Raw genomic sequence first — 17,048 nt, forward strand, 5'->3', positions numbered from 1 at the left:
TACCCCCTATCATGGCATAGATGGAGTAATGGTTGGAAATGGAGATAGTCTTCCAATTACCCATATTGGGCAAGCTACCATCGGTTCTGGTTCCTCATCTCTTAAATTAAAGAATGTCTTACTTGTTCCAGATATTAAGAAAGATTTATTATCTGTTAGTAAGCTTACATCTGATTATCCTCTTCTCTTTGAATTTGATGGGGATGGATTTGTGATTAAGGATAGGACAACCAACAAAATAGTAGCTACGGGCAGTAGACGCGGTGGTCTGTATGCTCTTGATGGAGGCTCAACAGTTTTCTTTTCACATCGGTTTAGGAGAATAAATGGCGAAGGTTGGCATCAGCGACTTGGACATCCCCAACAGCGGATCGTTGATCATTTGCGACAGAGGAAACTTATCTCTTTTGATTCCAAAAATAAAACATCCGAGATCTGTACTAGTTGTCAAATGGGAAAGTCCTGTCGACTACCCTTTCTATCTGTTGATGAATCAATAACATCACCATTTGATAAAGTGCATTGTGATTTGTGGGGTCCTGCTCCCGTGAGATCAAAAGAACAATTTCGGTTCTATGCTGTGTTTATTGATGACTACACTAGATTTTCATGGTTTTATCCTATGCGCCACAAATCTGATTTCTTTGAATGCTTTGTTCATTTTCAGAAATTTGTTACATGTCAATTTGATGCTAAAATTCGAATCTTTCAAAGTGATGAAGGTGGGGAATTTAATGACGGTAGCCTTGCAAGTTACTTGGTCAACCTTGGCATCCGCCATCAGTTTGCTTGCCCAAAAACTCCCGAACAAAATGGAACTGCAGAGCGCAAGCATCGACATATTACTGAACTTGGGCTTACTATGATGTTCCATGCACGCTTGCCATCACGTTTTTGGGTAGAATGCTTCTCTACTGCTGCATTCCTAATTAACAGATTGCCCTCACCTCATCTTGGCATGGATTCTCCTTTCTTCCGGCTCTTTGGGAAACATCCAGACTACTCCACATTTTGGGTATTCGGCTGTAAATGCTTCCCGTACCTTGGTGATTATCGGCATGACAAACTTTCTCCAAAATCATTGCCTTGTGTTTTTATTGGCTATAGCACCAGACACAAAGGCTACAAGTGTCTCTATCCTCCTACTGGCCGGATCTATATCTCACGCCACGTTGTTTTTGATGAGAAGGTACTACCCTTTACGAAGCCCAGTTGTCTCTATGATGATGCTCCCATTCAGGGGGAGCTTTGCACCTTTAATGATTGGGTGACTTCACCAACTCCAGCTAGTGAAATTCCCTCCGCAGACACTATTTCTCCAGACACAGCCCCTCAATCCTCTTTTGATATGGATAGTTTGCAATCTGATGTGGGTATCTCAGCCCTTCACAGTGGGCCCAACACTAGCCATGTACCAGCCCATACACCCATTTGTGGGCCCAACACCAGCCATGGTTCATATGATGACTTGAACAATGCTCTAAATGTGGCCAGCCCCAATTTTGACGTTTCTGATAGCCCCAGTCATGCCTCTTGTGATGCTGTGGACCAGTCTTTAGATGTGGCCAGCTCACAACCTACTTTAGGTGAGCCAGCCCACACAAACACATGTGAACCCCCCCTCAGTCCTAGCCCTTCTGATGATATGGCTCCCTCTACATCTCTCATCGACAAGACCCAACCAGTTGCAGAGGATTCCTCTTCCTCAAAAGTTTCCACATCTACTACTGATCATACAGTTCCAGGTATCTTTCCTGCGCCTTTGTCCCCACCTACTAATGATCTTCCCAACCTTCATTCTATGCAAACTAGATCCAAACATGGGATTACTCGGCCTAACCCCAAGTACCTTGACTTTCATGTCGCTCGCATCTCCCCTGCTCTACCCACTGAACCACGCACTATCAAATCTGCCTTGTGCCATCCTGGTTGGAAGGCTGCCATGCATGATGAGCTTGAAGCTCTTTCTGCCAATCACACCTGGGATCTCGTACCTCAACAACCAAGTATGAACATTGTGGGTAGCAAATAGGTCTATAAGGTAAAGCTTCGGTCTGATGGGTCTCTTGAACGCTTGAAAGCTCGGCTTGTCGCAAAGGGATTCAATCAAGTTGATGGCATCGACTTTTTCGAAACTTTTTCACCGGTTATCAAACCTGGAAGTATTCGGTTAATCCTCACTGTTGCTATGGTTCAAGGATGGGATATTCGCCAGTTGGATGTGAAGAACGCCTTTCTTCATGGATTTTTGTCTAAACCTGTGTATATGCAGCAACCTCCGGGCTTTGAAGATCCTCATCATCCCCTGCACGTTTGCAAGCTCAATCGAGCTCTTTACGGCCTCAAACAAGCACCGCGTGCGTGGTTTGATAGGCTCAGTACGTTTCTTCTAAGCCTCGGGTTCTTCTCCAGTACTGCTGACCCAAGTTTGTTCATCCATCACTCCTCTTTTGGCATCTTAATATTGCTCCTCTATGTTGATGATATGGTTGTCACAGGCAACAACCCCGCTCGTATCCAATGGCTGATCACTCACCTTGGTCATGAATTTGCTATTAAGGATTTGGGTTTCTTACATCATTTTTTAGGTATTGAAGTTCGACGTTTTGATCATGGTCTGTTTCTCTGTCAAACTCGCTATGCCAAGGATTTGTTGTCCCGTGCCCATTTGGAGGGCTGCAAAGCCCTTGCTACACCTATGGCCCTCCACAGTCGCAAGCTTCCTGCTGGTGGTGAGTTATTCCCTGATCCGACTCACTATCGTAGTCTTGTTGGTGCACTTCAATACCTCACGTTCACCCGTCCTGATATTTCATATAGTGTGAACTTTGTTTGTCAATTCATGCACTCTCCCACAATGGCTCACTTCAAGTTGGTCAAACGTATTTTGCGCTATATTAGTGGCACCACTCACTTCGGTATGCAAATTCTCTCTTCAAGTTCCCTTGATCTCTATGCTTTTTCAGATGCTGATTGGGCTGGTTGTCCCGCTACTCGACGTTCCACGACTGGGTTTTGCACCTTCCTTGGGAGTAATTGCATCTCGTGGAGTGCTAAGAAGCAATCTACCGTGGCCCGCTCTAGTGCAGAGGCTGAGTATCGTTCCATGGCATCTGCTACCGCTGAGTTAACTTGGCTATCATTCCTTCTTCGTGATATTGGACTCTCGCTTCCCAAGCCGCCGGTCCTTCTCTGTGATAATCTTAGTGCCCTTTATATGACAGTTAATCCGGTCTTCCATGGACGGACTAAGCACATTGAGATAGACTATCACTTTGTTCGTGAACGTGTAGCTCTTGGTGCACTTGAAACACGGTTTGTTCCCTCCAACCGTCAACTTGCCGATATTTTTACCAAGCCACTGCCCAAGCTGTCTTTTGCCGATTTGCGAATCAAATTGGGCTTATGGCCTGACCCCCAGCCCAATTTGAGGGGGAGTGATAAGGCACCAATTCTCTCCATCATGGACAGCTCACGTTGGTCTGATAAGGAAGGTCAACAACCTCCTTGATTGGGTCCTTGATTTTATAAAATGATTTGATATTTTATGCCTTATGTAGATTACAATATCCTCCTCTGTTTGTGATTATTTCCATGTAAATATCTCAGAGAGATATTGATCGCATTATCCCTGGTTTGGAAAGATTGTAGCCAAGGGATGTTTACCATGTATAGTCTATTGTACACCTTCTATAAATCGTAATGAAAATACTCTCTATCATCACCTTGAGATAGAGTTTCTCAAACCTTGTTATGTACTACCTTCACCATCTTAGGTTGGAAGCAGCAGAAAGACTTTGCGAGCTATAGCCTGCTGTCATATTTTGTGGTCAAATTAAAGGTATCAATTTGTATTTTAGAAAAAGAGATAAAGAGAAAAGATTGTGGATGCAATTCTTTCAACTCTTCTTTATGACTCTCTAAAGAGTCAATGATAATTTGGTTGGGAAAATTAAGGAAACAGGTAATAATTCAATTAAACCATTTTGCACGGTATAGAGTTTTCCATCCAGATCCTTTAAGACACAAATTGGTCATAAATTATAGAATGAAATATATCTATGTAAATCAAAATAAATCCCAAATTCCCTACTAAAATGTCACTCATTTTTCCGAAATTGTACCAAGTACATGTAATAAATCAATTTTACATGCATTGTGGAAAAAAAGATCAAATGTATACTTGTAATTTTATGTGATGTTGTCGATTAAAAGGTCAAAATGTAGATACTTGTAATATTAGGTTGTGACTTTGTGACAATGAAAGCATGGAGTGGGAACTTCCACATATCTACTTTCTTGACCGACTAAGAAAAAATCCAAGAAATCCAAGAAAATAGACCAGGCAATGTGAAATGAAGAAGATGTACATTTGCTTTATTAATTGGTCTGCCCAAGTTTACCTAAATGCAAAGACTCAATGCTTATCAAAGTCTATTAATGGTGTGACATGACAAAACGAGTGAGGACTTTCGACGTGCCTAATACTCCCTTCACTGACTAAGACTAAATCCATACAAACATAGACCATGGAAAATAAAAACATTAATTGATCAATCCACATTGGTTGTGGAAGTTTGTCTAATTGTCTTAATGCAAAGAATCCACTCTATGAGTCTCTGCTTATATGGAAATTGCATAGTTGACCCTAAACATGCTGGCTTCACTAAAAAACTCTCTAAGATAGATAAGAATCTACCTATAACACACACAAATATATATTAATTATAATTCCTCCCACTAAAATAACCTTTGTGGGGTTAAATTTTAATTAGGTGAAATCTTTAAAATGAGTTCAATAAAAGACACCAACTCAAAGATTAAACCAATTTGCGACTGAATAATGTTAGAATGAAGACTCTTATTAAATTAAAGAATCACTAATAATAAAAAGGGAAAATTACACTTTACCTCTCCCCCCCCCCCCCCCCCTCCCCCCCAAAAAAAGTTTGGGCGATTTTCAATTCGACCTTCAATGTTTCAATTTTTGTAATGTACCCCCCCAAACTTGCAATTTTTTTTCAATTAGACCAATGTTATCCTAAAATTACCATATTACCCCTAATTTTTTATTTTTTTATTTAAAAAAAAAAAAATTGGGAGTGCAAAAATGGCCAGATGGCCAAAGGGTGGATACGGCCACCCTAAATTTTTAATAATTTTTTTTTAAAAAAAAAAAATTAAAAAAATAAGGGCAATATGAGAATTTTCAGATAATATTGGTCGAATTGAAAAAAAATTTGTAAGTTTGGGGGGGTGCATTGCAAAAATTGAAACATTGGAGGTCGAATTGAAAATCGCCTCAAACTTTGGAGTGTAAGGTGTACTTTTTCCTAATAAAAATAAATAAAAAATCAATAATGATACATGAGCTCCAATGGACCGGTCATGTCCCGCCTCATGCATGATGAGATTATGCTTCCTTTTTGTCTTCTATTTACAATTTATTTTATTATAATACGAGACTAATAAATCAAAATCTAATAACGATACATGCGCCACAATCGATCGGTCATGTCCCGCTACTCATGATGAGATTATGCTTCATTTTGTCTTTTTTTCACATTTTTTTTTTATTATAATACGAAATATGATTATCACCTAGCAACGCCAACGGAAGGACTATATTCATTTGAAAAATACTAAATGATTAAAATGATCCTTTTTTCTATTTATTTAAAAAAAAAAAAAAAAAAAGAAAAAAAAAAAAGGATATATCATATTAGAGGAGTCCAAAACCCCATTCGGCCACTTTGATTTTGCTTTCCTCATTCTCTCAACTGTTCTCATGTACACCCAAGATTTTTAGAGCCAAAACATCTACCACACTCCACTCTTCTATGTTATTCTATACAGTATGGCAGGGGAAAAGTTCATCAAATCATCCTTTTGATTAATTTTTTCACACCATTCTAAGTAGCATATATATACCTCCTGATGATAGCCTTGCTTGAATATTGAAAAACTGATTTGAACAAATTGAAAAGTGATTATATTGCCTTCATTGAAAATCCCATATAATGCTATTTTTCTTTTCATATCAATTGCATGAAGACATATATATGGTGAGATAGACAAACCTATATATAGTACATATATATACATAATCTTCTGAAACCATTTTCTGGAATGAAGACTAAATTCCACTACGTTTACGGTATTCATATTGTCCAACTTTTTCCCTTAAAAGAAAACATGTTGTTGATGTGCCAATCCCGTAACTTTTAAGTAATGAAAAAAATAAAATTAATAGATAAATTTTTCCTCATCGATCTGAATTGAAAAAGAAGGAAATTGAATGAGTTTATACAACTGAAGCATGAAGCTCATGCATCAATTTATAGCATATCATTTTCTATATGACAATATTAGTTTCGGTAATGTAATATTAGGCAAGCTGGTAATTAAGACCCTAAAATGGTTATTGGAAAATGGGATGCAATACAAGAAATAATGCCTCACACAATTGTATATATATATATATAACTTTAACAAGCAAAGAGAAGATTGGAGCATATATTATTAACATCTTGAGAAACTTATAATACATAAATAATGCATATTAAGGAAAGCTCCAATGCCCGTAACCTCAACTTCTCTCCAACTTGACCTCCCTTAGCAAGTGAACAATTTTGACCATAACAAACACGACAATCATGTCTTTCAAATTATCAAAGCTTTGAAAGTAAGCTTGTCTCCATGATGATTTGGTGATCAGTGTCCCACAAACTCCCCAAAATCCAACAATAAACCCAACTACCATGCTAATGTAGAATGATAATGACTCAATTCTCCATTGATTTTCATTGGCTACTCGGTTACCATCATTTGGTGTTACTTCATATTTTGAACACTTAGTCAAAAGAGGAAGCCTACAGAGTAAAGAGTTACCTTTGTAGATAGAAGAGTCATTGAGTGTTTGAAGTTGATTCCCAGTTGGAATTTTCCCCGACAAATTGTTGAATGACAAATTCGAGTGACTTAAGAGGTTCAAAGAAGACAAGCTTTCAAGGATATGACCAGAGAGCCTATTCATTGAGAGATCAAGTGATTCTAACATGTATAAATCCTCAATTTTTTCAGGAACTCTTCCAGTCAAATGATTCATTGATAAATTCACGTTGACCAATCTTAAAAAGCATGTTATATTGCCAGGTATTTCTCCCGATAGATTATTTCTTGAAAGGTCTATAGAGTGAACAAGATTAATGATCGTATACTTATATAGATATTCTCTTCCCTTAGAAACCACCAGTATATGATCGCCATGGTCAGTATAACTATAATCATCTTTACTCCAATTTCCTAAACATTGAGGGATTGCTCCTGAAAAATCATTGTGTGCAAGGTCTAAGATCTGGAGACTTGAAAGAAGACATAATTGAGGAGGTATGTCCCCATGAAACAAGTTGGACCTTAGACCTAACCTCAATAAAGATGAACAGCTTTCTCCTATCTATACTGGAAGTTCTCCAAAGAATTTGTTTCCGCCAAGATCAATACTTCTCAAGTTTCTATAGTTTCTAAAGAAAGAAGGAAGCTCTCCTTCAAGAGGATTTTGGTGCAGCAATAATATAACTAGTGAACTCAATTATCGCGTTGAACTTGGAACATTACCGGATATGTTGTTATTTGCTAAGTCCAGTACCTTTAACTACTGTAAATCCTTCCAATGAGGGGGTAGTTTCCCAAATAGGGAATTGTCTCTCAAACTAAAAGTTATCGATTCCTTTAGCATTCCAATAGATTGGGGAATTCTACCGGTAATTAAATTTGAAGAGAATTCCAATGAAGTTATCTTTGGCAATAGTTTACCTATGTTTTTAGGAATAGATCCAAAAAACATATTATGCTCGAGAAGTAAGTGGGAGTGGACCCTTTAAGTTGTTGGAACCCAAATCAAAATAATATGCCGAAGGATGAAATTGAAAGTGTGGCACCTGCCTGTGAAGATTGTTATCAGATAGACTCCAACAGGTGACATTTGGGCAGTACTTCCAAAGGACATGCAGAATGGTGTCGGAAATGCCAGCATTGTTTAGCCCATGAAATTTGAGTTCATTTTGTGTTTTTAGCCACGCTGGAAAGATTGGCTTCCAATCCCCACGTTGGAAAGGGAATGACCATTTGGATGTTGGATGAAAAAGAATATAATTGAGGTCTAGATATTGGAGCTTTCATAGATTCCCAAGTTGGGGAGGAACAACTCCTAAAAAAATAAAAAAAAAATAAAAAAATAAAAAAATAAAAGAGAAAGAGAGATTAAGGTAACTCAAACTTTCAATTGAACCCAAAAACTCAGGGATACTGTTTCCATTGAAAAGATTCAGGCTTAGGTCAAGGTAACTCAAATACTTTAGATCGAGCAAAGAAGAACTTATTTTGCCCCACAAGCACGAATTGTAGTAAGCATTTCTTACTTTATCACTACGATACTCATATTCTTTATATGAGATATAGGTTTATGCAACAAATTAAATTCACTCACTGGAAATGAGTTTATGATACCACCAATTAAAGTCTCTCATGTCAATCAATAATTTCAATGACAATTTCTATTCTGAAATCACCCAGTTCGAAATTCATTCAAGCTCACGCCCAAATAACTTGACTAGCATAGCACTTTATTAAAGAGTATGTAAAATATTTTGGAGAGTTCTTAAATGAGCCTATCTAATTTAAATGAACTCAAGAGGTAAAACTTCAATCTTCTTCATGCAAAACTCATTTCACTCACATCAATCCATTCCTTTCTATTTTTTCTATTCAAATTGTTTGCCAAACATGTCCTATAATGTTTATTTTGGGTCACTCATGTACTTAAGGATAGAAATAATTTTGATCAAGGGATTTGTTTTGTATTTAAAATCACCTCAAAGATCTATAAAAAAAGTTTTGTACTCAAATCATATATCAATTAAGGAAAATGTAGGTTATAAGCCTTTTAACGTTTGGATATAGATCATAAGCCGAACTACCTAAAATCTCTACATTTACTCTATTTTGTTATGAATGCATTCATGCATTTGGTAGATGACCATTTAGTTCCATCTTTTGGAATTCAACACATTCATGCTATCTTTTAGAATTCCTATAACATCCATGTAATACATTGATTAACCCTTTTGTTTCATATTCCTTAACCTCCCATTATGATTCCATGCCTATAAAAAGGAGTATTGAGTTGTATGTAAATCACACAATAATAGAGAAGAATCATACATAGTTCCTAAAGAACTAGTTTCACATATTGCAATTTTTTTCTTGTCTTGTTATTTTCTTTGATTTTACAACATGTTATCAGCACGAAGCTCTAGCCAATTGTTGTGTTCTTTTGATCTTCAACATCAAAAACTATCTGTGAGGTATTCTCAATTCATTGTAAGTTTCTTTAACATTTAGTAATCTTATTATCTATTTTGTTAATTAACATTCTAACATATGCTTAGAAATTTTTATTGTTTTAAGAATCATATTATAACATTTGCATATCATGATTCATGTGAGATTTATTATAAATTAGAATTTTATCATACTAATGTTATGAATCTGATGTCTTGTAATTTTATATACCTAAAGCATATAAAAATTGAGTACCTTTCGGTAAAGGATCTATTGACCTTGTAGAATAATTTAAGGGAGAGATACGAGCACCAGAAGACAGTTATCCTCCCAAAAGCTCGTTATGATTTGATACACCTGAAGTTGCAAAATTTCAAGAGTGTCAGTGACTAACTCTGAACTCTTTAAAATTAGCTCACAATTAAAATTGTATGGAGAAAAAGTCACTGATATGGATATGTTAGAAAAAACATATACCACATTTTATGCCTCAAATGTGCTCCTGCAGCAGCAATATCGAGAGCGTAATTTCACAAGATATTCTGAATTGATATCTTGTCTTCTAGTGGCTGAGCAAAACAATGAGCTATTAATGAAAAATCATCAATCTCGTCCAATTGGTTCTACACCATTTCCTGAAGCAAATGGAACCTCATTTCATGGTAATAAAGGAAACCGTAGACGTGGACGTGGACATGGTAGAAAAAAATTATAGAGGTCAAGGAGAACGTACTCATAATTCTTACAAAAGAAATGCTCCATACCACCAGAAGTGAAACTACACTGAGGCGAAGCAAAATGAAAACAAAGGTTTACAGAATAAACCTACAAAGAACTATGAAGATAAATGTTACATGTGTAGTATGAAAAGACATTGGCCACGTACCTGTCATACGCCTAAGCATCTGGTAGACCTATATCAAGCCTTCATAAAAGAAAAGGGGATTGAAATGAATTTTACTAATCACAGTAATCCTGAAGATTCTCCAATTTTTCTTGATACTTTAAATAGAGAGGATAACATTTATCTTGATGTTTCTGATTTCTTTGTAGACTCTAACACAAAAACTGATCTTTTGATTGGTGATGAATATGTCTACAACAATTAAAATGTTTTCATTGTGTCTTAATCACAGTATGTTTACATTGTCAAATTTAATTGTATTTTGTCATTTTCTTTTTGATTAATGAAATTTAATATATATTTTGTTTATATATGGAGGTATGGGTCATACACTACAATAATTTAGGTCTTTAGGGGCGACTTCAAGTCGACCCTAAAAGTCCAAAAGTGGACGCTGTTGCCAACATCGTCGACTTTTGGACCCTAAAGGTGTCGACGCTAATAGTCCGACCCTAATGATCAAATGTGTGATTATCAGCGTCCACTTAAAGTCGACCTTAATGATCACTTTTAGCGTCCAGTTTATCGACCCTAAAAGTCACAATGTTTTGACCCTAAAGGTGATGTAAACGGAAGCTATAGTCGACGCTGATAGTCAACCATTAGCGTCCACTTTGAGTGGACGCTGATAGGTAACCATTAGCGTCCACAAAGTGGACCCTAATGGTCCCAAAAAATTTAAAAAAATAAATAACTATCAGCGTCCAAACCAAAGTGGACGCTGATAGTTAACCATTAGTGTCCACAAAGTGGACCCTAATGGTCCTAAAAATTTTTTTTTTTTAAAAAAATAACTATCATCGTCCACTTAAAGTCGACCCTAATGATCACTTTTAGCGTCCACTTTATCGACCCTAAAAGTCGCAATGTTTTGACCCTAAAGGTGATGTAAACGGAAGCCATAGTCGACGCTGATATTCAACCATTAGCGTCCACTCAAAGTGGATTCTGATAGGTAACCATTAGGGTCCACAAGGTGGATCTTAATGGTCCTAAAATTTTTTTTAAAAAAAAATAATCTGCGATCGATCGATCGTAGTACCAGTAGGTTTTTGACATTTTGGGATCGATCTCAGTACCAGTAGGTTTTTGGCATTTTGCGATCGATCGCACTCCAAGTGCGATCGATCGCAGTACTAGTGCGCTTTGAATATTTTGCGATCGATCACACTCCAAGTGAGATCGATCGCAGACCCAGGGAACCAAATTACTTACATATGCAAACCAGTTTCATTTCTGAATTTAAGATCAAATTTCATACAAATTCATTAACTTTAGTTATCAAGAATCTCACCAGAACTAACTGCTGAAACTAGAAGAAATTATTAACTGAATGACAAACCCGCTCCAAACTATCTAATAACTGGGATGCAAAAGAAACTATTTTCTGCCAAGAGGTTTAGTAGATTCAATCCTCCAGCTTGCAATTAATAGAAGTAAATGAGCACTATGACCCGTATTCAAATCTATAAGAATGCGTTCAAGACAAAGCAGTGACAAGTATTAAGAAAAAAACAAAAGAAATATTATACCAGGTCATACCCTGATCATTAGTTCATGCAAATCAATTACATTAAAAGAAAGCGCAATAGATTATACAAGAAAGGTGAAAATAGTGCTTAATTTTAAAAATTGGCTTGCATGAGAAGAAGAATATTCACTGCTTATGCAAAGAAAGGAAAAGGTAGAGTCACATACAGAACTGTTGGTATAATTGCCCATAATACTCCTAAATTACAGAAAGCTTTGTTTTTTACGGATTCTAGTTATAAATCAATCTAACAGTAATGGACGCTACCAACCCAATTTGTAATGTAGAGAGCCTCCACCATCTCAACGGATCTGTTATGTACTATAGCAGCCACCTGGATATGCACAGAAGTCAATAATAGAAAAGAGACCAAAAACAAAACTGGAGCACGTTATAAATTGTCTCATTAGAACAGAAAATTTTATTGTAAACAGTATTACAGGGAGAAAGCATGAAAAATGTTTGCATATGTATGCATAACCAAATTCGATATCAAGTTACACCATAAAAATTAGAAGCTGCTTATATAATGAAAGACAACCAATTATGGCTAATTAAGTAAATCCCAAAAGAGTAAATAAAACACAACGTCAAATAAAGGCATACCTTCTTCCAGTCTTTTCCATGTTTCCGGTAAGCTTCATAAAAATGCTCAAGCTCCTCCTTGCTCCATTGAGGTCCTAACTTATCAGAATATTTCCTTTTCTGTGCATAAAATACAGCAGCAAAAATATTAAAAAAAAAAAAAATCCACACTTTGAAGCTTTAAAGTCAACTCAACTAAACCTTAATCTCTGTATACTGGGTTGGTTTATGGACCTCAATAACAAATTATGTTTGCCCACATAAATACATTCCCATGCAAACAAGAGGCTCAATTGATGATCCTATATATTTTGTTGTTCTATCCTATCTGAAATTATCCTTTCTATTGCCACAAAGATTGACTGTGTCCAATACAAGAGGCCATCATTTTGAAGATCCTATCAGATACTTCAAAACTTCATAAAAGGCCCACACTACATTCTACCCTCCATAAAAACTGACCAACAAAGGTTTATGAAACTTGGTTAACAAACCAAACCAAGACATAGAGATTCAAAGCACAACAAAGAAGAATAATGGTTACAAATAAATGAACAAATAACGAGTCAGATAGGTATTAATTAAGTTATAGGAAAAGTAGAGGAAAAAAAAACTTGTTTAGGATCCAAGAGAACATGTTTATTGATTTGGAATGTGCATCAATTCCTAGTCCTAGGTTGAATGTCAAAGCATATTTGATCACCTAATCCATATTGAAAAAGGATCTCCCTGCCCAAATTGTTTCCTTCTGCTGAAAAATAAAGAAAGAAAAATGATTGTTTTGGATAACCAAAGCTAACATACCAGCTCAAATTGGCTTGAAATGCAATGCTCAAACTCCTCCACAACCTTACTTAGCACAGATTCAACCAGATTTCCCTCCCTGAAATTTAACAAATTTATTTTGAATTACTATACAAATTTCTATCCGTAAACCATATATGTTCTATCCTCAACATCTGATGTATGTGAAAAATGGGCTAAAAGTAACAGAAATTTCTATTTTAATGAAAAACTGAGATACTAAATTCCCTAATTCTTTGAGAATCCTGATCCCTGAATACATACTTGTTCCAGATCAGACGCCTCAAACGTAGGAATTCCCATTTCCTGAACAGCCATCAGGAAATTCCTCACATTCTCAAAGTATTGAAATGCGGACAATGCGGCCCCATCAAGAACCAGAGCAGAATCACATGGACTTTCCACCACCTGAAAAGAAATCAAACTATTGCTTAAACATCCCAAATTGAAAAAACAAAAAAGACACAGAATTGAAATGAAGATAAGGATGAGGAAAAGGCTAACCTTGGGCACAGCTCCAGAGTAAACCTTGTTGAGCACATTGCAGAGAATGATCCCACTTCTCAATCCCAGCCTGAACTCCTCCTCCGACGGCTCCACCGGCAAATCCTTTGCCCCCACTACTCCCACCATCTTCCTCAACCACCCCGCCGCTTCATTCCTTCTCGACGCTATCAATCACCAAAACAAAACAAACCCATTAACCACTCTCTCCCATTCATTCACAACAACTAACACATCTTATACCTCTTTATCCTATAATTATGAAAATGATATAATATAAAGGCCAAACATATCATGAATAATGGCTTAAAACTACAAAACGACACCTATCATTGGAAACACAAGCCGAAAACCATAAATATTGGCAAAGTTTAACACCTTTTGGGGTAGACTACTATGCATTAACACTACTTCACCACATCCGACAACAATCTTCAAACTAATCTAAATGCTCACAAGAAATGTAACTCAAAATGACTAACCTCATCAAAATCATCAAAAATATGTGAGAACTGCCCCATGAACCAAACCTGCCAAGGGAGAAAAGTATTAAATATATGTTTTACAATCCATAGCCAGCAAAATTCCAGAACCCAAAATAAAGTACTTATCTGCATCCTCTTCCTTGCCAATTCATCCTCATAAGCAATTTGAGTAATCTACCACAATGAACCAATATATAATATCAAAGACAATGAGAATGAAACCCAACATGATAGAGAAAGAGATACTAAAAATGTGTTTCTTCATGAAACATATTAAAGTGAGAACCTGCTTGGGTGGTTTAACTTTCTTGTACTCTTGTCATCCTGCATACACTTAAAAATAAAATTTAGAAAGATATTATTACTCCCTTGCATTGTTTACTCAAAGTTCTTTAACCTTGATAAACATGTCAAGGGAGATTTACTAACTCAAAAGTTCTTGAACCAAAAATTTTGCAAATATCTTAACATAATATAAACCAAATAAAAAGTACCAACAAATATACATTACCAAACAGATCACGATCAACAAATACTCAAATACACAGTAGCAAATAGAAAGTACCAGCAACTATCCAAATACATAGTATCAAAAAATATATCCCAAATAGATGGTATCAAAAAGTACATCCTAAATAAATGGTTATTCCAAAGCTCCCTCAATTGTTGGCTTCACTTGATGCACCTCCAAGCAAGCTCCCTCCAGACCTAAGAAGAATAGAATTTCATATAATAATCAATAAGCTTTTTAACGATTACTTAGTATGTGTGTTTTTGTAAAATTACTGCATAGGTAGAGTTTCACTAACCCTCCAATAAGTGACATTAAGAACTCAATAGTGGCTTTCAATTTGTTCGTTTTCTCAACGTTGGCTTGCAAATTCTCCCTGTACTGATGAAGTTTGATTCTAGTCTGTTGAAGCTCGCTTTGAGTATCGTCTTGTCTTTTCCTACACTCATCATGGTTGTCGAAGTGGGCGAACGCTTGAGATGAAGTACTTAAAGGGGTAGGAATAAGATCGCATCCCATTCCCTAACGTGCCCAGATCGTCGGCCCCCTTGCACTTGTGTGACTATTTCTTGCATTCGGTCCTTCACACTTGTTCCCTCCACACTGCCTTCCTCTAAGGCATCACTGGTTGTTAATTCTTGCATCTGAAGCTGTACAAGTCATAGTTGGCCTTAGTTTAATATATACTTCATGCAAGTTTACTATTCATGTTCTTCACTAATCAACTTAATGATCGGAGTGTAAACATTTACTTACATATAGACTTTTGCATTTGTCGTTCACAAACTCTTTATCCTTTTTTCTTGTATGGGTAGCCTCATATAGTTCAACAGGATTGGGCTTCACTTTTGTTTCTTGTTCCTACACATAATACACATAATCAAAGTTTACACTAAATAATGTTACTTTAATTAAATTATGCTACGAGATACTTACCTTTTTGTAAATGATGTTGACAAATGAACAAGTCCCAGCTGTGTGCTTTGTTTCCAATTTGCTTCTGTTTTTTATATTTCGTTCAGACTTTTTCTATGAAATTTGGAGAAAAAAAAAACACAATTATTCATAAAATGTCTTCAAGTGTAGGCAAATTATATCAATCTGAATTTTCTAATCAGTATAATAATATATATTTACCTTCAAATTATCGTCATCAAATAAGTCACATATTAGGTTCCACTGTTCAGGACCATACCCTGCTAGCACGTTTTCCCTCCCAATAGCCTTAGCCTTGGCAATCCCCTCATCATCGTCTTTATCAATGCCTTCAAAATATTTCTTGTAGTGGTCCTTATACAAGTTCGAACGAAGCCTAGCATATGCACGACCCAATTTATTTTCAACAGTTTTGATGTACTCGTATCGTCCCATATTTAGTGCGAAGTTTGACTGATACATAATAGATAAGAAAACAATGGTAAAAAATGCGTCACATTATTTTTTCGTAGGAAACATATTCTTAAACATTACATTGATATTCATACCTGAACATGAAATAATAACTTGCTCTTTTCCTCAGCTGGGACCTTTTTCCATTCACTATGATGGAGTTCGCACCTGTTACAAATAATCTCCCCAATCTTGCTTGCAAACCGATGCATTATCGCCTACAGGTGCCCGGTGTCTATTTGGGATGTTTAACACTAAGGGACCATTCTTAAGTACGTGCTCACTCAACTTCTTACACTTGGCCTTACCCCTTACACTTCTGACAGACGTGGTAGCTGTTACACAAAACATGGGAACGTAGTAAGTTATATTGTCAAATGTCTATAACAAACCAAAATAATACAAAAGTAACATTTCATAAACATATAATTCATGAACTTACACGATGCAGTAGGGGCGGCTCCCTGTGAATCCAATCCTACCACTGAGTGAATAGGATTATTAGCCTCGTGCGAAGGATGCCTATCCACTGACTCGAGGAGGAGGAGGGGCGAGGGCGCCATTTGCATATCTGTATCACCAAACCCAGAATTGGGAGTCGGACTCTCATGCTCGTCAATACGGCCCCGACCTTGACCTTGGCCTCGACCCCGTGCTGCTGGAACACGTTTGCGTCTTGTTGTTATCATTGTTATGATCAATCTGCTAACAACTCAAAAACCAAAAAATTATATTAGTCAAATTATAACCATATAGTATGATCAATATTTTTGACAAATATACAATAATCATGCTAGTAAAAAAAAAAAAAAACCACAATATATATATATATATATATATATATATATATATAGAGAGAGAGAGAGAGAGAGAGAGAGAGAGAGCATCAACTTCATTAAATATGTTAATTACTTTGTACTTATACCAAATGTGAGCTTATGTTCAACACATTTCATCATCAGATTCATATTCAGAATCTGTATCACTGTTACT

The 17,048-nt window shown here is 36.4% G+C and overlaps 1 protein-coding gene across 1 annotated transcript; it reads right to left on the bottom strand.

Moving 5' to 3' along the window:
• Positions 1–6,589: 6,589 nt before the first annotated feature.
• LOC148587995 (receptor-like protein EIX2) lies at positions 6,590–7,834 on the bottom strand. The gene has a single exon (XM_088516458.1). The coding sequence runs from the start codon at positions 7,106–7,108 to the stop codon at positions 6,590–6,592; it is 519 nt and encodes a 172-aa protein (XP_088372584.1). The 5' UTR covers positions 7,109–7,834.
• Positions 7,835–17,048: the final 9,214 nt, after the last annotated feature.

This window comes from Corylus avellana, chromosome 1, assembly GCF_965113065.1.
Source record: "Corylus avellana chromosome 1, dhCorAvel1.hap1.2, whole genome shotgun sequence".
NCBI lineage: Eukaryota > Viridiplantae > Streptophyta > Magnoliopsida > Fagales > Betulaceae > Corylus > Corylus avellana.